Source organism: Arachis ipaensis, chromosome B2, assembly GCF_059453495.1.
Source record: "Arachis ipaensis isolate K30076 ecotype BB chromosome B2, ASM5945349v1, whole genome shotgun sequence".
NCBI classification, from domain to species: domain Eukaryota; kingdom Viridiplantae; phylum Streptophyta; class Magnoliopsida; order Fabales; family Fabaceae; genus Arachis; species Arachis ipaensis.
In genome coordinates, this window is record NC_142437.1 from 117,903,909 (window position 1) to 117,930,698 (window position 26,790).

Genomic DNA, 26,790 nt, shown 5'->3' on the forward strand with positions numbered 1-26,790 from the left:
AGTTCCTAACCAACTTTCGAATTCAAACGTCTCCCTTATTTTAGCCAAATAAGATAAGATAAGATAATTCACCATCATCTATAAATATAGGACTCAGGTCCCTCCAGATATTCATTCATTCCTCATACCTTTTATCTCTTAGATCCATTCTGACTTGAGCGTCGAAGTGTCTTTGCAAGTACCACCCCCATTGCTCCAGTCAAGTGATCCGACATCTGCCTCAACCCGCAAGTTATCGATCCATCTCTCAACCCGTACATATCCCATATCTTTCTAATACATTTGAAATTGAAGTTGTCTTTCTTAATTTCTTCCTATTTCAGCATTCTTCCTACCCATTCCTCATCAGATCTCTCTAAAGAAGCAACAAGAGATTTATCAAACGCAAGATGCACATTGTCTTCCTCAAAGAATAATCTTCTATAAAAATTCCTTACAATTCCATCATCCTTCTTAGCCCTTATTGCATGTCTCATTTACCTTTACTTCCTCCGTGACCTTCTTTTTTTTTATAATGTTCGTGATTGCACGGAAAAATTTCATACTTCTATCTATTTGCATACTAAATTTTGACCTCGACAATTGTTTCCACTTGTTTCTATCTTGGCAATAGCTTTTAGCGCCCAACTCCTATCTTATTCGTTATGGATCTCTACTTCAATTTTTTTTAATGCCCAAAATTTTCTTATTCCATACCCTCAGTGGTTTCTTCAGACTTTTTAGCTTATCTATGATATTTATGGGTTTGTTTGGGTGAGCTTAAAAAAAAAGATCTTTTTTCGAGTTATCTTTTCTTAAAAGATCTTATAGAAAAGTAAAAGTAATTTTATGTTTGGGTATCTCTTGTAAAAAGATCTTTTTATCTATCAATTATGTTTTGATATAACAATATAAAAGTACTTTTTTGTTTGTTTATTACATAAAAAATATTTTTTTAAAAAAAACAAAAGATCTTTTAAAAAAAGATATAAATCACAGCTTCTCAAAAAAATGTTTTTTTAATTTTTCTAGTGCTTTTACTTTTACTATTTGAAATTTGCCAAACACGCTAAAAAATAAAAAAAGATCTTTTTTTATTAAAATAAGATCTTTTTTTATCAAAATAATGGCGCCCAAATAAGCACTTAGACCCTCAAGTTTTTCCCATTTCTGACCATATTGATAAAGTTTTTGTGTGATAGCTAAACATCCAATATTCTAAACGGATTTGGACCCCCCAATGCGCCCCTTCCAAGTAACTAGCAAAGGGTAATGATTAGACAATGCTCTTGACTGACTTTTCTTATTTAGATCATTCCAAGTATCCTACCACTTACCTTCAATGAACACCCTACCAATTTTTCTCTAAGATCTCCTCATAGCAAGTAAACCTTCTTCCTACTAATTTCATGTCAACCAAGTCCATCAGATTAACCCATTCTTTAAATTAAAGCTCTACTACCATTTCTCTCCACATTCCAGATTTGGTTTAAAGTTGCCATTGAAGAGAAAGAAAAGGCCAACCTTTGGTTTAACCTCAGAAAGCTTGCCCAAAAAACTGAATTTTTCGTCCTTATTATATTTATCATACATTACACAAATGACACACTCAAAGTTCATCTCTAACTTACCCATCACTACCAATCATTAAGATCCCTTCACTACCTATCCATTACCTCCTAAGCAATTCTTATTAAACCACTCTTCCACCTTAACCCATGACAACAATAAAGACGTCTCACGGTCCACAAATTCAGCCCAACAGAATACACAAATTAAATTATAATTTAGTCTTTATCTTATCTTATAGTTATCTTTATCTTTATCTATATCTTATCTTTATCTAATTTTATCTTTCATAGGCCAATACTCTATATATACTTAGTTTTACCTTCATAGTTTACAATTCATTCAATCCACAATCAATAAAATTTCTTCATCTTTTTTTTTTTCAGAATTCTTTTATTTTCTTATTCTTTCACAATTTTATCATGGTATCAGAGCCATGGTATCCTCCTTGAGGAGGATATATAAGTTATCATCTTTTCGGTGAGAAATCACCATGCTTCTTTTTCAACTTCCTCCCACAATAAATAATCATAGATTTAGTTACATGCATCCAAGTGAAAATTCTACCACAGTTTTGATTATCCCGGTTCTTTACCAGCAATTCCGTCTGCGCCTTCTTCTAGCATTTCATCTGCAACTTCTTCCGGGAGTTTCGTCAGTATTCTGTTTCAGCAATTCAATCTGCATCTGTTCTAGCAGTTCAATGTGCATCTGTTCTAGCAGTTCCATCTGCACTCTTATTGCGCTCTACGCGCCATTTGAAGACCACTCTTATTGCGCCATACGCGCCCTCTAAAGATCAATCTTGTTGCGTTTTACACGCTTATTTTTTATTTTTTTATTTTTTTTTGTTTTATTTGTTTTATTTGTTTTATTTGTTTTATTTTTTTTATTTTTTATTTTTTCATTCTTTTTTTTATGAAGATCGCTACTTGCTCTCTCTCCCTCAAACACAGCATCTCCTTTTATGTATTTTTGCCGTCGGCAGCTCAAGCTCCGCCGCACGCAATTGTTTAAAGATCGCTGCTCAAGCACAGCATCTCCTTTTATGTATTTTTGCTGTCGGCAGCTCAAGCTCCGCCGCACGCAATTGGTTAAAGATCGCTGCTCAAGCACAGCATCTCCTTTTATGTATTTTTGTCGTCGGCAGCTCAAGCTCCGCCGCACGCAATTATTTAAAGATCGCTGCTCAAGCACAGCATCTCCTTTTATATTTTTGCAGTAGACAGCTCAAGCTCTGCCGCACGCATCTTCCTACGCGTCACCACGTCAGACGCGCTTTTCTCAACAATTTCATCGGAACTTATCCAAGCTGTAGATTATTGACATCTTCCATCCACCAACTTGCGGGGGCGTATTAAACCACTCTTCCACCTTAGCCCATGACAACAATAAAGACGTCTCACGGCCCACAAATTCAGCCCAACAGAATACACAAATTAAATTATAATTTAGTCTTTATCTTATCTTATAGTTATCTTTATCTTTATCTATATCTTATCTTTATCTAATTTTATCTTTCATAGGCCAATACTCTATATATACTTAGTTTTACCTTCATAGTTTACAATTCATTCAATCCACAATCAATAAAATTTCTTCATCTTTTTCTTTCACAATTCTTTTATTTTCTTATTCTTTCACAATTTTATTAATTCTCTTATTCAACCACCACTCAATTGATATCACTACCACCCCAACAAAGTCCTATCACTAGTATCCTATCAATCGACTCCTTTATTGTTGCTATCTGACCCACAAATTTTACTTTATTATTTTTGCATAAACTCTTAACTATCTCTACCCTCCCACCCCAAAACTCTTTACATTCCATAAAGCAATTCTCATTTGGAAAAAAGATTTTCACACTTGATCTGAGGACCCTTTGGGATTTAGCAATTGCTTTTGGTCCTCTCCTTATATTGCTCTTCTGATTCCTTTTTTAAACAGATTCTGTTTTTTCAAAAGACTTTCTCCTCTCCATCAGCTTCTGTAAGATGTGTTCTTCATCTGTTTCCTCAAATAAGATACCACCTTCCTCACATATCTTCTTCGTCAATATTGCTTCACTCCTTAGACTAAGGTTAGAGTAGGATACCTCCACTTCATGTCTTCATTCCCAATATGAGGGCAAAGTTACCCACATAAACTAATTGCATCAAAATATTATCTATATCACCCAAAACCAAAACTGATACGTATATCACCTAAAACCTATTTCTATGTAAATCGAATTAGGACAATTCGAATTATAATTTTCAGTAGTAATTCGAATTAGGATGATTAGATTTAGTAGGTGATGTTGAGATGGACATAAATCGAATTAGGCAAATTCGATCTATGCATGCATTAGGTAAATCAAATTAGGTGGAGTAGATTTATACATGGTTGGGATTTTTTGAAATAAATCGAAGTAGCCTAATTCGATTTACTTTGTTGGAGACCTACATACATAAATCGAATTAGGTTAGACAGATTAACATATATAAATGAAAGTTGGCTAATTCGATTTAATAGAGAGCATCATTTGTCGATTCCAAAGATATTCTTGTGTGCAATTAGAATCTCAGAAATAATTTTAGTCAACAAAAAAAAGTTTGTATTATTTTTTGATCCAACTAGTTTGAAGTTTCCAATGATCTATGCACCATAAATCACATGTTCTTGTTGTATCTACTATTATTTTTATCTTTACATTTTGATATGAATCAACCACCTAATGAATACATTAAATATTATGTGTCCATACAATATAAGTATAAGTGATCACTTTATTAATTTATTTATTAAGTCATTGATCATGTCACTATATTTACTTAATATTAGTTTATTAATCTTTTGATAAATATTAATTTATTTATTCATCAAACATGTCTACTGACGGCATAAAGAGAGCTCTATTTTAGTAAACTCTAGCAGAGTATGTTTGACCTAAACTACAGAGACAGATTGCCCTTATTCTATATTTTTGTATGATAAAGTTATTAATAAAAGAATTTGTTAATATTGTCTAACATTTTAAAATCACCATTTGATAGATTAATAAAATTTTAAAATAAATATTTATTATTTGAGAGCAGAGAGCATAACCAGTACCATTGTTAACTAAAACATAGCTTAATATTTGCTTCATGACATATGCCTAAAATATAAAATCTGATTTTGCGTCAGCAACAATATTATTGGAAAAGACAATGCCAACGGGATAGTGGTGTGTTTCGCCATTTATTTGGTTCAGCGCTCATTTTCCATCCATCACTTATCGCACAGTAGCTGCTTCAACATTTTTCACCCTCTTTTGCAATCTCTTGTTTAGGGTACAAACTTCTTCTGCAGCTAAGCTCATTCATCTCTTCTCGTGGCAGTTTCTCAATGTAGCTAGGGTCAATCATCCTAATCCAACTTTAGACGGTTTGTTTCTTTGATTTTTACCCTTGTCAAGACGTTTGGCCATTGTTACTTTAACAAAAATATTGTTTAACCCATTTCATATATGAATGCGTTTTTGCAGTGCAGAAAAATTCAAGAACATATGAACAGGTGACGCATCTGGAGAAGAAAAATGTAGAACTACAGTTAGTTGTCGATGATTTTACCTGACTTAAGGATTAAGGTAAGGTCCATTGCATATTTATATCACATCTATATATAGTTTTGTTGTTTCTAGCGGACTTCATTTTCTTTTAATTTTAGATTATCGGTTACGGAAATTGAACCCATCAACATAATTTATACGGTTTTAAAAAATTTTTAGTGAGCAGTATAAAACACCTTTGTTACCCTTATGTTATTTTATTCTTTGTTTCATCTTTTATTTTCTGAAAAAAGAAATGTTGAGAACTTCAACTAACATCGTTGAAAATAAATTAAAACAAAAAGATTAAAAACTTGTTTAATATTAAATTTGAAATTATTTTAAAATTTATAAAATTATTTAAAAGTTGTTGTACTTATTTTAGATATATTCCTACAAGAAAAATATTGAATACCGTCAGATTTACTAGTATAATAAGAAAATATTGAATATCGTCAGATTTACTAGTACTACAAGAAAAATAATTAATGACCACGGTAGTTACCAGTGGATTCTTTGATAAAAAAAAAAATATTTGGCTTTCCGCCAGTGATTTTGACACTATATTATATTGTTTTCGCTAACTTACCGTCGAATTTTTCTCCCAGTAAATTTGATGGTAAATTTTATTTTTTTATTTTTTAAATTTTTTTTAACACAATTAGTAGACAAATTTTAAATAATGAAAATTGAATAAGGATTTTAGTAAATATTAAGTGTACGTACAAAATAAAAAGTCAAATAAATAAGATAAAATTAAATAGAGCAGAACAAGACCCTAATCACTTTGGGTCCTGATAGTTGTCGTCACTGTCATTCCACTGGTCCTGCTGAGGCGATGGTCTAGGCAGTGATGTCGGTGTCCTTCCAGTAGTGCCGCTGCCACCAGCGCGCATCTGCTCGTGGTACACTGCTATCTGTTGCTGCATCCGCTGAATCTGCTCCAACTCCTGCCTAAGATTCAGCTTGAGAAAATCTGTGTCCGACACGCATATGAGGATCTCGTTATACTTCTCCTCAAACTGCTGCAGCTGTTGAGCTTGTTAGTGAAGGCTCTGGGTGAGATTCTGCACCTACTCCTTCAAATCGACGTTTTTCTCGAGATCGACAAGGCTGGTGGCAGAAGCAGATGAAGCCCTCAATATGGAGTTGCGAAAATTGTTAACGAAGAACGATCCCAGCCTGCAAATGCAATTTTTGTACGGTTCAGAGGCGGTCTCACGCTAAACTATATCAGGATTGACGACTGAATTAGCAGAGTTTTTATCGTCCTCTCCAGTATGCTGAAATTGATGGGTTGCAACTTTCAATTTCTCTGTGTAGAACTTCTGTGTAACACGTGTTATGACTAAGACGACAATTAATTGAAAACAAATACATGTTAAACTTTAAATCACATTTCACATAGGAATTCGTAGACCACTAATCAGCAAATCTCTCCTTATACAAATTCAAGGTGTAAGTATACTTGAAGATTTCTGCCATTGTCGCATCACGATCCAACGACTTACATTACACATATTGAAACAACATGTTAAATCAAGTAATAATGACATTATATGTCAAAGACAAAACAACTTAATAACAAAATAAAATAAGTTACATACCAGCTTGACCTTTGTCTCCATGAAAGTTGCTAATCCGCCGGTATACTTTGATAATCTGGTCGATGCCCTGTTAGCTCTATTTGTGGCTCGGCAATGCCTGAACCCCTTATCAGTTTCCCGATAGATGTAGAGTGTCTTCTTAATGTCCGAGCAGAGCCACTAAGTGAGGTGGTCACTTCTCACGTACGATCTAAGCATCTGCTGAAGCTGCCTAGCCATCCGATGGTCAAAGATCTTCCTGATCATAGCATCATGAGTCTTCTCCCATATAAATTTTTTCTGCACAAAAAAAATATTTAGCACTAGTTAATCATAAATACATAATTAAAAAAAAATAAAGGATATAAATTAGCTAAAATTTAAATACGTTGAGTTTTTACCTTTTACCGTTCACTTCTTAACCATTACTCTCTGGTTTTTAGCAAGAATCTTCTTATAGTTCGATCATGAGTTGTACATAAACTTAATGACATTAGTACACTCCTGTGTATGTTAGCAAACACATATATTAAATAAAAATATCAAAATAAATTGACATTTAAAAGAAATTAAAATAGTATTCACGCCGTCAAATCATCGTATCAAATCGTTATCCAATAGTATTCAGTATTTTTCATATAGTGATATATATGATTATAAAATTAATTCATAATTTTATATTATATTTTTTGATAATTTCATTCAAATTTATTCTTTTACTTCTTTTTTAATTATTTGTAAACAACGAAAACAACTAATAAAAATATAAATTCGTACAACTTTCATATAAAATATTTATATTTATTTTAAAAATAAATGAATTCAAATTCTTGAAACAATCAACTATAATTCAATTTGTGTTACATTTTTGTTGAATAATTATATAAAATTATATAAAAATTATTAAATAAATATTTTAAAAAATATTTTTAATATAAATTATTTTAGATTTATTAGTTTACATATTATTCAATCTATCTCTAAATAATATTAAAATACACTTTATAATATAATTAATTTATTTTTTTCACACATGGCGCAAAACTCACTCTAGTAGTTCATAAAAAGTTGTGCACGCAATGTGTCCAAATATGTTTTTGACTCATTTTAAATTTTTAATACTGTCCAGAGAGATAATACCTTATTTTATCAAAAAAAAAAAGAAACACAAATAATTTTTTTAAAGATTTTAAAATATGATAAAAATTAATTATATATTAGATATATAATTAAAAAGTATTTTAGAAATAAGATTTTAACGTGGTTCTAAATTTAAATTAGTGGCATGTAATATTTAATTTTGATAGAGCAATAATACTACATGATTAGTAAATATTATTATTTTTAACTAATAATAATTTACATTTATATTTACAGATGTTTACACATAAAAAGTATATAGTTTGCACTTATATTTACTAGAATTTTATATATATAAATTAATAAAATTTATTTGTTAAAAATAATTTAATATTTGTTGTGATCAAATGTTAGCCAAAAATATTAAAATGAGAAAAAATCCTAAACGGCCATTGCAAATTACTTCAAAAGACAACGTGATCCTCAACAATTTTTTTTTCGGTCACTGATCTTTATTTTTATGAGACTGATTAGTCTATCTGTCAATTTTTTCTCTATATATTAATGGAATAAGTATGTTAAATTGTTGATCCATCTATTAAGAACTAACTAGGAGTAATATATTCTTTTTTGTTAAAATATTAGTAAATTTTAAATTATTTTTATTTAAAAATTTAAATGAAGAATATATTAATAATTAATATGTCACATAAGTATATTTTAAAAAAAATCATTGACAAAAGAGTAAAACAGTCTCATAAAATTAAATATCAAAGACTAAAAATATTTTCTTTTAATTTAAAATTTTGTAATTTTTTAAAAAAAATTATCAGTATCGAGTCGGGTATTCACCCGTTAAAAATGGTTGTCCCAAGAGTTTCTCTTTTTGATAATATTTGCACGATTCTTTTATATGCATCGATCTTTTGTGCTTTTCTCTTTAAAAACAAAATATAAATTTGTGTGTAATAGTTTGTCTTTTTTTCAAAAAGGAAAAGGGGAAAGCCCAGAGTAAATATATACTTGTGCAAATATTATTTTCTGTATTTTTCAACTTGGAAAAGTATAAGAGCCAGTAACTTTTGTGTTTTGTGGCCAGTACTTAACCATCAAAAGAAAAGTGAGTGATCTATCACTATTGGATATAATCTTACATCATTAAAAACACTATTGATGACCAATTGAGAGTTACAAAACACAAAAATTACTGGTTCCTAGCACTCCTCTTTTAACTTTTGTGATTCGTTCTTCATATTGGTTTGTTTCCATATATATTGTTTTCCAGGATGCATACATATTCTTGATATAATAGGTCTCGAAGATGGAGAGCCTTCCGTTTAAACCGTTAGATAAAGTTATTGACTTGGCACTGGAAGCGAGCATTCGACAACTTGATTATATAATCAATTACAAAGACCATGAACAAGAGTTAAAAGAACTCATTACGACTCTTAAAAGTAATAAGAAAACGGTAGATGAGAAAGTTAAAGCTGCTAAAGACAATGTAAACCAAATGACACCTACTGCTCGAGATTGGCTCGACAAGGTGGCAACGAAGCTGGAAGAAAGTAAGGAGTTTCACGATGACAAAATCCTTGAATCCAAGACAAGTTGCTTTAGCGGGGGGTGCTCTAGCGGGGCTCTGCCTTTCTTGTGGCACAGGCGTCAACTTGGCAGGAAAGCAAAGAAGATATTGGCACCGGCAATCAAAGAGCTAAATCAGGAAGCACCCAACATTCTTGCAAATATTTCACTTCCACCAGCTGTAACGTTTGCGGATATCAATCCACTTGATGGTGACTATCTTGAATTCGAATCAAGGAAGGGTATCATTGAGAAAATCCTGGAGCAACTAAAAGATTCCACGGTGAGAATGGTTGGACTGCATGGGCCTAGTGGTGTGGGCAAGACCTCTCTCGTCAAACGAATTGCAAAGCAGGCTGGCGACAGCAAATTGTTTGATACGGTGGTCATGGCAATCGTGAAGAAAGATCCAGACCTTCTAAAGGTTCAGCAAGATATCGCTGACGGTTTAAGATTAACCTTTGGAAATATAGGTGAGAATGGGAGAGCAACACTTCTGAGGAAGAGGCTGAAACAGGAGAATACCTTTGTGATCTTAGATGACCTTTGGGATGAACTGGACTTGAATAAGATTGGGATTCCATTTGATGATGACGATGTCGTTTCAAGCCACGTGACTAGCAGCAAAAAGGAAGAGGAAGAGCAAACGGCAAGTGAAAATTCTCCTGGCAGTTCTGGCACCAGCAAGCGGGGATGCAAAATTTTGGTCACCTCAAGATATAAAGAAGTGTTGCTCGGTAAGATGAATGTTAAAGAAAAATTAATTTCCTCTGTCCCCAAGTTAGATGAAAAGGATACTCTGACATTGTTCAAGAAGGTGGTTGAAATGTCAAATGAAATTCCCAAGTTCAACCCAGAAACCCTTCATAATTATTGTGCTGGGTTACCAATGGCAGTTATTATAGTCGGAAGGTGGTTAATGAAGAAGAACAAGCTAGAGTGGGAAGGCGAACTAGAAAGACTCAAAAACCAACAAGGATCAAATGAGGTGCACAGGTACATGGAGAATTCTGTGAAGATGGGTTATGATCATCTAGAAAGCGAGGAGCTCAAGTCCATTTTCCTAGTGTGTGCTCAAATGTATCATCAGTCATTAATTGTTGACTTGGTGAAGTACTGTTATGGTTTGGGCATACTTAATGATGTCCATACACTGAGGGGCGCCCGTCAGAGCATATCCCAGTCAATCCAGATGCTAAAAAATTCAGGCTTGTTGGATAGTAGTACTTCCAACGATAATTTCAATATGCACGATATAGTTCGAGATGCTGCTCTATCTATAGCGTGCAAGAATCAAAATGTATTTACCCTGAGAAACAAAACACTGGATGTCTGGCCTCACAAGGAACAACTTGAGAGGTACTCTGCAATTTATCTACACAAGTGCCATATTGTGGATGGGCTCCCAGAACGTGTTAACTGTCCTCGGCTTACATTCCTTTATATTGACTGTGATGATTCCACTTTGAAAATACCTGATACATTTTTTGAAGAAATGGAAGAACTCAGAGTTTTAGTATTATCCGGAATAGATTTGCAGAGTCTGCCGTCTTCAATCAAATGCTTACCAAACCTCAGAATGCTTTGCTTGGAGAAATGCACTCTTCGTGACTTGTCCGTTTTAAATCATTTGAGAAAGTTGAGGATTCTTAGCCTTTCAGGATCTAGATTTGAAGACTGGCCAACAGTGTTGGAGGGCCTAAGAAAGTTACAGTTGCTAGACATTAGCGATTGTTTTATAAGCAGCTCCACTAAGTCTTTATCTTTATCAAGCTTCCCTAATTTGGAAGAATTGTATATAGAAAATAGCTTGACTAAAATGGAGGTGAAAGGACAGATAAATCAGAGTCAAATTTCAGCTCTTTTTGAGTTGAAACATCTGCATCAGTTGAATACTTTAGATGTCTACATCCCTAATGTTGAGCTTTTGCCGACAGACTTGTTCTTTCACGAGTTGAATGATTACAAGATTGTGATTGGAGACTTTGAGACAATTTCAATCGGAGATTTCAAGATGCCCAAAAAATATGAAGCTTCAAGATCTTTGGCACTGCAGCTAGAACCTGGCATGGATATTCACTCCCTCAAAGGAGTCAAATTGCTATTCAAAGGAGTGGTGAATTTCCTATTGGGAGAGCTACACGGGGTTCAAAATGTATTTTATGAGCTGAATCTGAATGGATTTCCAGATCTGAAACACTTTTCCATCGTAAATAACAATGACATTGAATACATTGTGAATTCAATGGAGTTGTCACAACCTCATGATGCTTTTCCCAGTTTAGAGTTCCTCAGCCTGTTCAACCTAAAGAACATAAAGAAGATATGTTGCAGTCCTATTACAAATTCCTCATTCTCTAGACTAAAGATAATCAAAGTGAAGATGTGCCCCCAATTGAAGAGCATATTCTTCTTTTACATTGTTGAATTTCTTACTAGTCTAGAAACAATTGATGTCTCTGAATGTGATTCTCTACAAGCAGTTATTAGTAAAGAAGAAGGATCCAACAAGGTTGTGCTTCATAAGTTATGCTCTTTGACATTACAGAAGTTACCATCGTTTGTCAGTTTTTACAACAATGCAGACATGCCTTTGGAACCGGGATCTATGGAAAAGCAAGCAAGAATCACTGACGACACAGAAATTGTCCCAGCAGAGGATGAGCAGAGTTCCACAACTTCCTTTTCTCTTTTTGATGAAAATGTATGCTCCTCAAGTTTAAAATAACCTGTATTTAACATTTTTATATTAGTGCTTCCAAACTGAATAACATGATTTTTGTGTATGTTTTCTTGCAGGTAGAAATTCCAAAGTTAGAGAGCTTGAAGTTGTTCTCAATCAAGATCCACAGCATATGGAGCGATCGAATTTCAAATGATTGGTTTCAGAACTTGATAAAATTAACGTTGATAGACTGTAACTTGACATATTTATGCTCATTGTCTATGGCTCGCAGTCTCAATAAGCTAAAAAGCATCTCCATAAGTGAGTGTTCACTAATGGAGAAGTTATTCATCAGCGAAGAAAATAACAATGAGTATTCGAAGGTGCGTAGAATTATAAAATTTGTAATAGATTTTTTTTTATGTTTTATGTATATTATATAATTGTCTTATTTTGCATCAAAACAGGATTGTATCTTTCCTAAATTGGAGGAAATCCAATTGAGTCGAATGGAGATGTTAAAAGAAATATGGCCACGTGAAGATGAAGTAAGGGCAGATTCATTTTCTAGTATCATTTCTGTTGATATTAGCCAATGCAATAAGATTGACAAGATTTTTCCTAGTCACATGAAATGTTTGAGTTTGAAAAGCTTGAAGGTTTATTCGTGTGAGTGGGTGGAATTCATTTTCAAAAGTAGACTTCCTTCGCAACAAAGTGACACAAATAAATCTGCATTATTGGAGGTTATTGATTTGGGTTCTCTCCCTTATCTAAAGCAAGTATGGAGTGAAGATCCAAAAGGAGTGGTTAACTTCACAAATCTGCAGAGTATACAGATTTCTTCATGTAACACTTTGAGCAATGTGTTGCCAGCTTCTATTGCCAAGGATCTTGGAAAACTAGAAAGCTTTTGGATATACTCATGTCGTAATTTGGAGGAAATCATTGCGTGCGATGGAGAATCAGAAACAAGCAGTGAAGCATTGGAGTTCCCTGAAGTAGTGTCCATGTCATTTAGTAACTTACCAAGCATCCGATGTTTGTACAAAGGGAGACATATTGTAGAGTGTCCAAAATTGAAGCAACTGAGAATGACTGGGTGTCCAAATCTGGAAATATTCAAAACAGAAAGTGCCAATGAACAAGAAACAGCATTCTTATCGCCTGAAAAGGTAAAAGTGCTTACCAGCAAAACCTATAACATTATTGTATTCTATAGTCTATATCTACCACATCATGGTCATGACCTCATAGGCATCAAGCATAAATTGAAGGAGAAATTATTACTATAAGTACATTGCCTAATAAGAATTAATATTCCTGTAAAGAAAAAAGAAACAAGAATTAATATTGATAAATATAAAAAGATATTTGCTAATGACACTTGTTTTCAATATAAAACTCAAATAATTTTATGAAATAGTAAATTTAGATATGCATTTATATTATTAAAAATTTCTAACAATATAATTTTTCAATGGTCCTGGTGCTTTAATAATTTCTTTAGTTCCGTTATTTTACTAACTACATCCATGCTATACTCCTTACTTTTACCTTTTTTTTAATGTAAAATTGTAAATGAATAAATAAAAGAATCACACTATTGAATAAAATTTTAAGGGGACAAAAGTCTAATTTTATAAAATTTAAATTCATATGTGTATTCAAACACACAAAGATTATGTATCCATCAAAATCAATTATCACTTATATTCTAATTTATTTCTAACAGAAATATATCCATCATTTCAAAATAAAATCATACTCATTTTTCTTATGCATAGAAATAATTTTTTTCTTACCAAATTAGAATATAAATATTTATATGCTTTTAGAAAAAATCAGCTTTTTAGATCTCAATAGCTTCAATTATGCAATCGATCTAAACTTTTTTTTTTTGGATGGAATAGGAGTCGAAAGGCCAAAAATAAGAACAAGAAAACTAACTAAAGCCTCTCAAAATCAGAGAGCCAGAACAATCAAAAACTAACAAATGATTTATATCCGATGAGGTAGCAGCAAAAGTATGTAAGCCAAGGGGAAGATTTTGTCCCTTTTTAACAAGATGATCAATAACAATATTTTCTTCTCGAGGAGTGTGGCTCTAGGCAATGGTGGGAATGTGACGGAAAAAAATTCTAATATCTTCTATCAGAGGTGCACACGAATGACTATCAAGACACCCATTATTGATGAGCTTTAGAGTTGCCAAGGAATCAAATTCTACGATGATATTCACGTACTTCTTTGCAACTGCTAATTAAAGGCCATAGCTAATGTCCCAAAGCTTAGCATGCATAATAGTACAACTACCAAGGTTGCATGAAAAAGCCTTCAAGAAGCCTCCCAAATGATTTTCAAAAATACCTCCACAGGCAGCATTATTAGAGTAGCTCAAAAAGGAGCCGTCAACATTAATTTTAATGGTATTCTCTTGTGGGGCTTCCAACAGATATACCGAATAGGAGGAGTGCTCAGAGTATACTGATGGGGATCAAAATTAGTGAAGCGGTTCAACTCCTCAACTCTTGCTTTGATTTGATCTACCATAGCGCTTGACGGAGTTCGAACACCCTTAAAGACCACCTTATTTCGGTAAAACCAAAGAGATGAAGTGGCTATACCAAAAAAGGTCCACCAATTGCTATTCTAGGAAATATTAAACATCATTCACTTTTGTGCATTCAGATTAAAGAAGTTGTTACGCCAGTTAGGGCTGGCAATTCATACCCTACCCGCGGGTACCCAACTCGGTCCAACTCGTTCGGGTAGGGTAGGCTACCTGACCCGCTGCGGGTAGGGTAGGGTACGGTCCGGGTATGCCTGCGGGTAGGGTAGGGTACGGGTTTAGGGTGTACCCTACCCTACCCTACCCGCACCTCATATATAACAAATATTTTATAAAAATTAGGTATATAGTGAAGGAAGTGAGAGTTGAACCCACAACCTCTTTTATGTAATAACTTACAATAAGTGAATAACCACTAAAACTAGTTAGTTAATTTAGTAATTTAGAGCATTAGTTTTTTATTTTTTTTATGTTATTAATATGTATAAAATTCGAAATGATTGAATTTTATATTTACTTTGAAAAAAATTGATATTTCTGCGGGTAGGGTAGGGTTTAGAATTTTAGGGTGCGGGTAGGGTTAGGGTTGAGAGATTCTCAACTCGCGGGTAGGGTTAGGGTTTGGTCCAAACCCTACCCTACCCTACCTATTGCCAGCCCTAACGCCAGTCCATAGGGAGAAAGGAGAACCAAACACTTTTTAACATAGGCACAATCTCTGAGGACATGGGTGATAGTCTTATCCTCAATCACATATCTCGGGCAACAGGCACAGTTAGTGAGGTGACGCTGCTTTCTCTCAGTGCTAGTAAGAATGAAATTATGAGCACACAACCATAAGAAGTACCGAATACGCTCTGAGCCACGCCAATGCCAAATGTAACTGAAGATTCTATCCGGTTGGGTTGTGCTCTCTATAAGAGCTTGGTACGCTTGCTTTAGTTGAAAGGTTCCATCCATGGAGAGATTCTAGGTTACATGGTTTGTCTGTTTCCATGGTAAAGGAGGGGACATGGCAACAATTCATTGCACTACTTCATCAGGTAGACACTCCCTGAGCTTATTAACATCCCAAAATCTTGAAACAGTTAAAAAGTTCATCAAAGTGCTGTCACAGTTAATAGTTGCATTTACCTGCAGAGCCTGAGGCTCGAGAGCTCCCAAATTGGGGATCCAATGATGATTCCAAAACTGAATCTTGGATCCATCTCCAATCCTCCAAATATGGTGCTTCTGAATTTCTGACCATGAGTTGTAGATTCCTTTCCAGAGGTTTGAGCTATTTCTTTTGCGTTCGACAGTAGGAATAACATCGTTGTCCACCTTATACTTGGCCATAAGCACTTTAGTCCATAATGTATCCTTTTTTCCTATGAGTCTCCACCCATTTTTCATCATGAGAGCCTGATTCATCTTACTAGCATGACGAATTCTAAGGTCTCCTGACTTCTTCGAGCTCCCCACTTTATCCCAACTCAATAAGTGGATTTTTCTAGTTTGTTTGGTGTCTCTCCAAAAAAAATTCTTGCATTTACGATCAATAGCATTACAAGTAGCAGAAGGAAGTAAGGCAGTTTGCATCGTATATAAAGGAATAGAAGAAAGAACAGATTTCACCAAAGTAGATCTTCTTGCCAAAGAGAGAGAAGAAGCTTTCCACGAGTTGAGTCTCAAATTTAGCTTATTGATAATGTCGTCAAAAGTGTGTTTGGACACTTTGGAGTAAAGCAAAGGAACTCCTAAGTATTTACCGAGATTGTCCATTCTAGTAAACTGGAGGGTTTCACTGAGCTCAGTTCTCACATTATTTGTCACATTCTTTGAGAAAAAAATTCGTGTCTTATCAAGGCTGACTTTCTGTCCGGAGCTAATACAAAAGGCTTCAAGACTTTTATTGATGATAGTCACTTGATCTATGTTTGCCTCCGCAAAGAGAATCAAGTCATCAGCAAAGCATAGATGAGAGATAGGAGGTCCATCCTTATTTAGCCGGATAGGCTTCCAATAGCCATGATCTATTGCAACATTGATGATAAGTTGAGGGAGTCTTTCAATGCATAGAACAAAAATATATGATGAAATCAGGTCCCCTTGCCTGATTCTCCGAGACTGTGTGAACTCCTGCAGCTCTTCACCATTCAGAGCACTCTCATCTTAGTTGTAGAGATACAAGACATAATGAGATTAATAATATGAGGAGGCAGCCCCACATCAACTAAAATATCATTTACAATTCACTTATTGTGTTGAGCTTTCTTTCTTTAATATATATATATATATATATATATATATATATCAAGCTGTTCGCAAGGGCCAACTTGATCTTCTTCCCTAGGATCCTAGATGAGGAAACCCTAGGAGAGCAACCAATACAAAAAATGGATGAAATAAAGAATAAATTGGAGCTACTATGTACATTAGATATAATGATGTAATGGAATTGAAATTCGATATATATAAGTCTATATATAAGAAGGTCGATCTGAATATTTAGATACATATATAAATATATATAATATAATGAATGTTATATTCAAAAATCTTATATTCAAATTGAAAAATTGAATATTGTATTAATTGATAAAATTGAATAAAATAACTAAAAACAAAATACAAAAATGATAAAAAAATTTACTAAAAAATTTATTTATTTTATTTCACATTTTATTCTAATCTTTTGAATTTTCTATGTTTGATTTTGATAGTTACCAATTAAAGATATAAAATAGATAAAATCCTAAAATTTTTTCAAAATCTAGCACAAATAAAAAAAACATAGAAAACTCAAAATATTTTTTTTATTCTTCACGTACTGGATTATATATATATATATAAATAAGAAGTTCCAAAGCAGCATTATAGGTGGCAGCACTCTTGATTGCAATCGATCTAAACAAGCCACTTGCAATATGTGTATTAATCGATCTAAACAATCGATATAGTTTTTCTTCTATAGGTGTAATTGGAGTTTATTTGATAACGAGTTTTATAAATTGATGTATATAGGTAATGTCCAACTTGGAGCATCTGACTATTGACTCTAAAGGATTAGAGTGGTTAATGAGCTACACACGCAAGTACCGCTTTACCTCTTTGAAACAACTTTACTTGCACACATGGCAGAGCCATCATGACCAGACTCTATACTGTTTCCTCCACACCATTCCTAATCTACAAATCTTTCAATTGATTTTTAATTCTAACATTAGAGAGTTCGTGCCAAGTGGAAACACCGCAGCGAAGCAAAGATTGGGAACCGTATTACTTCTTAAGGAATTAACTTTGTGGGCACGAGAGATGGAGGATATTGGATTTGAAAGAGATCCTGCTCTTCAGAGATCACTGCACCGCCTGAAATTGCAATTCTGCCACAGATTGAGGAGATTGGCACATTCCTCGATGTCCTTCACTCACTTGACATACTTGCAAGTATATGATTGTAAAGTATTGAAAACTCTAATGACATGCTCAACAGCAAAGAGCTTGGTTCAACTCACCACCTTGAAGGTAGAGTATTGTGATCAATTAAATGAAATAGTTACCAAGGATGAGCAGGAAAATGAGGAGGGGATTCAAATTGTCTTTGCCAAGTTGATAACTATACAACTGACACGACTAAGCAACCTCACAAGTTTCTGTAGCAACTGGAATTGTGAGTTTTCGGTGCCATTGTTGGAAAAATTAATTGTGAGAGAATGTCCCAAGATGAAAACGTTTACCACAAAGCACATAACAGCGCCCAAGCTACAAAGCGTACTTGTCAGTGAAAGATATGGTGAGGAAGATAAAGGGTATTGGAAAGGAGACCTGAATGCCACCATTCAAATGTATAAGGTACTCGGTGCTCCCTCATTTATACAGTTAAATGCTCATTTTCGTTTTTAATCCCCTACTTGGATTTGGTACGTTCCTAAATATTGAACTAAATTACAAGTTTGTATTGTTTTTTATACTAATCATATTTCGACATGCACTCTATGAAATTGAAAATTTTTATTCATATTCTCAAAGTTTTTAATTTTATTTATTGAATTGTATAATTTTTTATTTATATACATATTGTAATTTATATTAACACGTCTATCTTTTTTTAATTTTGATTTTAGTTAAGTTATTTTAAATTTTCTGTCGAAGAATTTCATATATTCTGATTCTTTGCTAAAAATATTGGATTCTTATGTCCAAGTTTTTATGAGCAAAAGCATTTTTTCTTATTTTCAGAATAAATAACTTAACAAAAACTTGAATATATATATTAAATATATACTTATCTTTTATAACTAAACCTTTGTAACTATTTTAAGAAAAAAATAATTCAATGACTGAAATTTTTTGCAATTAAACAACTTATTTCTGTAAAAAAATAATTCAATGACAGTAATTTTAAAAGTAAAGAAATTATCCTTTTTTCTTCTCGCAATCATTTTATAGGTTCATTTGGAGCTTTCACACCATCCAGACTTAAAACAAGTATGGTGTGACAAAACTTGGGTGCAAGTAAACAGGTTTCAGAATGTAAAATCTTTGATTGTGAAGAAATGTGGTTATCTTGTGCATGTAATTCCATCTCATTTGCTTCATTGCTTTAAGAATTTGGAAGATCTGCATGTATCCGATTGCGATGGAGTGCAAGTCATCTTTAATATGGATGACAGTAACAATAAGCAGGTGACAAAAGCAACGGGGTTGCCTCGTTTGAAAAAATTATCTTTAAAGAATCTACCAAATTTGAAACACGTATGGGACAAAGATTCAAGAGAAATTATTCATTTTTCTGCTCTACAAGATTTGAGCATTGACAAATGTGATAGTTTGAAATATGTGTTTCCAACATCCATTGCTAAAGACCTTGCCATGCTGAATAATCTTTCAATAAAAGACTGTGAGCAAATGGTAAAAATCTTTGTAGAATTAGGAGACACCAAAACATTTGAGCTTCCTTCTTTGGCTTCACTGGTGCTTAGAGAGCTGCCAATGCTCAAACACTTTTATCCAGGACTGCACAAGCTTCAATTTCCGAAGCTAAAAGAACTATATATACAAGTCTGTAAATGGATGATACTCAATTGTCAAGAGGCAGAGACTTTTGTAGATCAACAAGTTCTACTTCCAATCGAGAAGGTACTTCTTATGAGGATTCTATAGTTTTATTGAAATCAGTTTACATTAACCAAACAATTATACAAATTTATATAACTTAAGAAAAAAAATTGATAAGGAATAAGTAAATTAAATAACACCGTAATTAAGAAAAAAATTTGTCCAATATCATAGATATAACAGAAACTTCAATGTAAATATTGATGAATAATACAATTTTCCATTGCTAGTTGCCTACAATTTTCTTTATATAATTTTTTATTGCAATTAATAGAATAGAAAAAATAAGTTGCAGAAAATTTTTTCTATCCCAAAAAATTTTCAAAAAAAGTATTTGTGTGAAAAGATGTTGGCATATATTCTTCTTTGGATCTAATCAATGTTACCTAAGTTTATTAGAATTGTTTAGTGAGTGATGAAGAATTAGAGAATCAACAAATAAATCCAGCCATAGTTCTATATGAATTAGAATTACATTATTTATTCACTATTAGATCTCGAAACTAATATATTTTGTTCTTAAAACGAGTCCATTTTGATTGTGTTGCTTGTTAGGTTAATCTCCTATTTCAGAGTTTGGAGAATTATCATTTGATATGAGAGGCGCCAAGTTGACTTGGGAAGTAAAGTCTCGAAAACTTGAATTTGAAGAGTCAGAGGAAAGGGTTGAAGAGGTGCTATTTGAGAAAAAACCTAAGGCTGATTATGTTCAACTCCTATTGTATCTCGCTCTCAAAGGGTTAAGCATATCTTCTCTTTATAAACTCAAATCCATTGGTTTCAATCACTCTTGGATACATCCCATCCTTGAAAATATCCAAACATTGGAAGTGAAGTATTGCTATGATATAAAGAACTTAGTAGCAAGCAAGGTGTCTTTCTCTAGTCTGACAAAATTGGATATATATCGTTGCAATGATTTGTTGTATTTGTTCACATCTCCAGCAGCAGAAAGTTTGAGTCAACTCAAGCATATGCAGATAAGCGATTGTAAATCAATGCGAGAGATAGTATCCAATGACGAGAGCAGTGGGAACATAATATTTGAACGGCTCCAGATTCTGCATCTTGAAGAGTTGCCAATGCTGAGATGGTTTTACTCAGGCAAACGTACTTTGTGTTTTCCATCATTGCAACAGTTATCCATCTTTGGCCGCATACTCTGGAGGATGACAACATTCTGTCCCCACATCCACATAAATCCAGATTCAGTCAAGTTTCACTCAGGACGAAGCAAATATGAATCATATGGAGTCCAATGGGAAGATGATGTTGATACCACCATTCGCAAAATGAATAACAAAAAAGTACGTCTTTTATTCTTTCAAAGTAAAAAAGTCCCTCATATTATAAACTACGAATTTGGATCTTTTAAATTTTGAATTTTCACTTTAAAAAGTAAAGTGTGATCTCTCATCTTTAAATGACTTTTCTCTCATATTTTTTTTAGTCCCACTTATGAAATAAATAGTAAAAGATTACACTTTACACTCTAAAATGAATTTCAAAATTTAGAGGATCTAAATCCATAAACTACATAATCAGAATACTATAGTCTATATAAGGAGAGGTTACAATATTTTATTTGATAGATGCTCTATTATATATTGAAATGTTACATAACAACATTACTTTCATAAGGAGAGGTTACAATATTTTTCAAATTCTAATATTCTATGACTTTATTCACTTTCCATTTGACTTCCTCTCTAATTTTTTTTATCATTATACTTTTGTAACTTGCAGAATCTTAAAAAAATACGTATTACATGTAAATAATTATGACACTATTAAAAAATAAATGATTTTTTAAAATTCTTATAGTAATATTTAGTGCATGGAATAAAAATTTAACTATAAACATTTCAACTTAAATGATTTATCATCTAATTAAATCTATATGATATTATAATGAAATTTGTCGCATAAAATCAAAACAAAAGACATGTCATGATATATTGGAAGATTATTTATTTTAATAATTTTCATTACTAACAATAATATACTTATCTACTATATAAAGATTGAAAGAGGTTTGATATACAAAATTTTCATTATATATATATAGTTATTTGTAAAATTTAAATATAAAATCTCTTAGTTAAAAATAAAAGAACTTACCATCTAAACTAATATTGTGTTTATTATTATTACACAGAATAAATAAATAAGAGGATGGATTAAATACACTAGTTATAAATTTATAATAATAGACTGGCATAACATTGAAGTAATATTAGAACATTTCAATAAGGTGCCGTTAAATAATGAATGACATTAAGCAAGACGAAGCCTAGTAGCATCTTTCTATTTTAAATTTATATAGGTGCTTATGAAAAATAACTTTCAAGAGCACCAAACAAAGAGTAATTAAGTTTCTTGTTTTCCATGTGTAGATTATTGGTCTCAGAGAAAACCTCTATTTTCAAGACATGTGGCGTGGTTCAATGCCAGTTTCTGAAGCATACTTCGGTAATTTGGAGTCCTTGATTGTACATCAATGTGAATTTTTATCCCAAGTAATACCTCTTCATTTACTTCCTTTTTTAAATAACATGCGAAAATTGGAAGTTCAAAAATGTAGTTCTGTGAAAACTATATTTGATGTGAAATGCATAACAAAAGACAAGACACTCCTACCAATTAAATTTTCACTGGAGTCGTTGGTATTAGAAAAGCTGCCGAATTTGGATAGCATTTGGAATGAAGATCCTGATGGGGTACTCGACTTTCAACTTATACAACAAGTGCGTGTTGATACATGTAAAAGCCTTACAAGCTTGTTCCCAAAATCAGTAGCCAAGGATCTTGTCAATCTTAAAAATCTAGAGTTGAAACATTGTAAAAGCTTGGTGGAAATCATTGTAGGGATTGCAACAACACCAGAAAGAGCAATTTCAAACCTTATTAAGTTCCCACGTTTGACTTCATTGACACTATTGGATTTACCAAGCTTCAATTGTTTTTACTGTTCATTGCATTGTGTCTTGTTGAAGACACTGAATGGTCATGATCCACAAATTGAGGACCAAGTCTGTTTCAAAGAGGTACTTATTAATCATGCGATTGCTTTATATTTCCTACATGAGACTACCAATGGTAAATAGGTTAAAAAATCTTGTAATATGGATAGTGAATTGTGTTGTATGACAGTGCCTATAAATTCTTCTTACTGTATGATTTATATGTAAAAATAATGTATTTTATATTTTCTTTTATCTTTCTTCAAAATATATTGGTGGAGATGTCTTGCGATCAGCATCACGAGTCTATATATTCGTTTCTACCTCCAAAAACAAAATTATCAAATATATAAAGTATTTGTTGTGCTATATGTATATTTTTCTCTTGTATGGTATTCATTCTTATAATTTTAATAATATAACGTTAAGTCCATTTGGTTTGGTTATTTCTCTAATAACTTAAATTGATGGCCTCATTTCCTCTGTTCAGGTTACTCCTAAATTGACCAACTTGTTGTTTGGTGAAAGAGAAGCGAAGATGATTGGACATGAAGAATGTGACAGAAGCCACTTTGGCGACATAAATGTTTCTGATATGCAGAGTTTTAATGTTGAACTTGAGTCTGATGAACTTTCATATACATTTCTCCAAAAGGTGTCCTGTATAAAAACTCTGCAAGTGAAAAATAGTTCTATCAAAGAGATATTCTGCTCTGAAAGGCCTAGTTTGGATTGCGCCCAATTTCTACCACATCTTAAAGAATTGAAGTTGGCTTCTCTTTCCGAACTAATTTTCATAGGATTTGAACGCTCTTGGATACGAGAATCATCAATTCTCAAAACTCTTTTAACTTTAGAAGTAAAAAGCTGCTCTGGTTTAACAAGTTTAGTTTCTTCTCCTGTATGTTTCTCCAATCTGACGCATTTGACTGTATCTGAATGCGATAGCATGATATATTTGTTCACATCTTCAACAGCTAAAAGTTTGTCTCAACTCAAAGAGATGAAAATATCTAATTGTAAATCCATGCAATGGATTATGTTTAATGAAGGAGAAGAATTAATTCATGAGGAGATAGTATTTGAGCAGCTGCATGAATTACAATTTAAGAGTTTAAAAAGCCTTAGAAGATTTTACAATGGGGATTTTGCCTTAATCTTTCCATCATTAGAGAAATTGAAAGTGATTAAGTGCAACAGGATGGAATCTTTCTGTGAAGGTACCATCAATACTAACAAGTTGTCAGAAGTAGTCTTTGATGATTCATTTAAAGGTGTTAGAATCCCATTGGAAGTTGATCTCAATTCTACTTTACGAAATACTTACAAGACAGAGGTATGTATTTATTTATTTATTTCCTTTCTTATTTTTTCTTTGAGAGACAAACTTTTCTCAATAAGTGTTTATAACAACAAATATTAATTTGTAATGAGAAAAAATTACTTATTTTACCAATCTTTATTCTTTAACTGTCAGAATTCGTATCATAACTTGAATTAGCATTGATCGACACAGTTTTCGCTAAGTGATATGCTATATATAACACATTTTTAATATGCCGACCTATATCCGATGTTGGATTAAAAGCAGATATGACATGCATCATTATTGTTACAAAATTTCCATTAATTTTACATTGGATGATATAATTTTTACACAATTTTCACAAATATTTTATATATGTATTAATAATTTAACAATTGAGAAGAATTGTATTGTATAAATTTTTAAATGAATTATTTCTCCACCTCTTTTGATTTCTTTCTGTTTATGTATAAATGTGTGGAAGGTTTCAAATTAGAATAATAAGATTATACGAGAATTAGAAGAATATATTTGAGTAGTTAAATCTAGTATAAATACTCAAGATATAAAGCAAAAAATTTATGTGATAGTTTTAACTGATGATATGACTTTTTAAGTGGAAAACAGAAAATTTTAGGAAGATATAAGATGTTTAGTTTCTAAAAAGAATGTAATAAAAAACGTTTACGTCATGAGAATTAAAGTTGGATCAAAATATCAGATTTTGTGTAGTCAATTAACATGTGGACCGATTAATTTAACATTTTTATTATATTTCATGCACAGGTTGCAAAATTTGTGAGGGAAGTAAAGGACTTGAAGCTCAACGAACACCCAATAATACATGGAATATGGAATGGTCCATTTCAAGTTCCATCCTTGTGCTTCATCAGATTGAAGATCTTGATTGTGGAAAAATGTGAATTCACGTGTATTGTAATACCCTCTCACATACTCAGTTTACTATGTAAATTGGAAGAGTTGGTAGTGCGACAATGTGATTCCGTCAAAACAATATTTGAAGTGACATGTGAAGCAAAAGACACAAAGATCAATCCTTTAAGGTCTGGCTTAAAGAAACTGACTATTGAGCAGCTCCCAAATCTTGAACATGTTTGGGATTCAGATCCTACTCAACAAGTTTGCTACTTTGAGAGCCTTCAAGAAGTGTACGTGCATGGATGCAACAATCTTCAAAGGTTGTTTCCAATATCTGTAGCCGAAAATCTGAATAAACTTGAGAAACTGGAAGTAACAGAGTGTGACAGATTGGTGGAAATTGTTGCAAAGGATGAAGCAATTATCGAAGGAGCTGCTAAAGAGTTTGCATTGCAAAGCATGACATCCATAAAACTGAGGTCTTTACCAGAACTGGAATGTTTTTACCCTGCACCATACAAGCTAGAATGCCCCAAACTGGAGAAAGTACACTTATTCCACTGTGAAAAGTTGAAGACATTCCAATTTGAGTCTCAGGAATTTCAATGTCCACAAGCAGAGAATCAAGCCATTTTCTTGCCAGAAAAGGTTTCATGTCTTGTTGATCTTTATGACATTTATATATCCATGTCTTATTGATTATTTTCACTATCATTTATGTAGTATGCTGAATTGATAATATTTTTTTTTCCTTGTAGGTACTCCCGTACTTGAAGTTTCTAGCCGTCAGCAAGGAGGAGATCATGATGATGTTGCATGTGAACAACCTTTCAAAATTAGAAGCTCTTCAATTGCAATGTTTTCATGATGATTCAGATACTTTACCATATGAATTTCTTCAAGGGCTGCCCAACATAGAAAAGCTCGTTGTATGTTGTAGCTCTTTCAAAGAGATATTGTGCAGTAAAAGACCTACCATGGATTGTGTCAAAGAAATTATTCCACAAGTGAAGTGTTTGCAATTGAGTTCCTTGACTCAGCTGAATTCCATTGGGTTAGAGCATTCTTGGGTGCAACACATTTCTGAAAATATTGAAAAATTGCAAATAGATAAGTGTCATAGTTTGAGGAGCATAGTACCAAACGAGGTATCGTTCTCGAGCCTAATAGAGTTGAACATATCAGAATGCAATGGGCTTGTGAATTTGTTCACACCTTCAACAAGCAGCACTCTGCATCAGCTGAAGAATATGTCCATAGAAAACTGTGAATCACTGAAAGAGATTGTGTCTGAAGAAGAAGTAGAAGAGTCATCAAAGCTTAATGAAGAGGAGATAATATTCAAGAAACTTAAGACTTTGTCTCTACGCTCTCTACCAAACCTTGAAAGGTTTTACAGTGGCAATGTTGGGTTAAAATTTCCATCCTTGCTTCATTTGTTGCTAATCGATTGTAGCAAGATGGAGACTTTCTGTGCAGGTACAGTGACGGTGAACAGGTGGACCGAAATTCAATTCAAGGAGGATTATAAAAATCCATATGGGCGGCTAATTAAACAAGCATTTCTATTGGAAGACGATCTCAATTGTGTTGTAGAGAAAGCATTTGAAGGAGTATGTATTTAATTCCTTTATCTTTTTAGTTGAAATTTGATGAGATTAAATAAAGTTTTAATAAGCTAGGAACGAAGCAAAGTAAAAGAGATACTCATACTTGGCAGATCATCTATATAGATTATAGAATGTGATACCGTAAAGATAAACCCCTATTAGGTCTCTTCTTCATGCATGCTATGCCCACATTCCCATGTGACCTGTTGTCATACAAAAGCACCAAAAATTCCTAGTCATCTCTACAAACCAGAAAGACCAGAAAAAGAAAAAGATTACCAAGTTGAATGTCTTGCATTTTGCTCTTATTATTCATACTGCTC

At 32.9% G+C, this 26,790-nt stretch overlaps 2 protein-coding genes across 3 annotated transcripts in view; both read left to right on the forward strand.

Moving 5' to 3' along the window:
• Positions 1-23,386, forward strand: part of LOC107626021 (uncharacterized) — a 34,495-nt gene extending 11,109 nt beyond the window's left edge. The window contains exons 2-11 of one of the 2 annotated variants that reach the window (XM_088503995.1): positions 4,720-4,959; positions 5,060-5,161; positions 9,074-12,076; positions 12,172-12,420; positions 12,505-13,212; positions 17,616-18,443; positions 19,041-19,730; positions 20,265-21,016; positions 22,106-22,756; positions 23,163-23,386. In XM_088503995.1, coding sequence (XP_088360121.1) covers positions 9,110-12,076; positions 12,172-12,420; positions 12,505-13,212; positions 17,616-18,443; positions 19,041-19,730; positions 20,265-20,309 — 5,487 coding nt within the window. In that variant the 5' untranslated portion in view covers positions 4,720-4,959; positions 5,060-5,161; positions 9,074-9,109 and the 3' untranslated portion in view covers positions 20,310-21,016; positions 22,106-22,756; positions 23,163-23,386. The remainder of the gene's footprint in view (positions 1-4,719; positions 4,960-5,059; positions 5,162-9,073; positions 12,077-12,171; positions 12,421-12,504; positions 13,213-17,615; positions 18,444-19,040; positions 19,731-20,264; positions 21,017-22,105; positions 22,757-23,162) is intronic. The other variant, XM_021116374.2, reaches the window with a different exon arrangement.
• LOC148575360 (uncharacterized) lies at positions 20,708-26,482 on the forward strand. Its single transcript, XM_088506188.1, has 6 exons — positions 20,708-21,016; positions 22,106-22,181; positions 22,335-22,756; positions 23,163-24,008; positions 24,765-25,505; positions 25,616-26,482. Exons 1-6 carry the CDS (start codon positions 20,708-20,710, stop codon positions 26,480-26,482), a joined length of 3,261 nt encoding a protein of 1,086 aa, XP_088362314.1.
• Positions 26,483-26,790: the final 308 nt, after the last annotated feature.

Coding starts and splice junctions, on each gene's coding strand:
- LOC148575360 (XM_088506188.1), top strand. CDS start 20,708: ATGCGAGAGATAGTATCCAATGACGAGAGCAGTGGGAACATAATATTT. Junction 24,009..24,764: donor GAAATACTTACAAGACAGAG/GTATGTATTTAT, acceptor TTTCATGCACAG/GTTGCAAAATTTGTGAGGGA. Junction 25,506..25,615: donor CCATTTTCTTGCCAGAAAAG/GTTTCATGTCTT, acceptor TTTTCCTTGTAG/GTACTCCCGTACTTGAAGTT.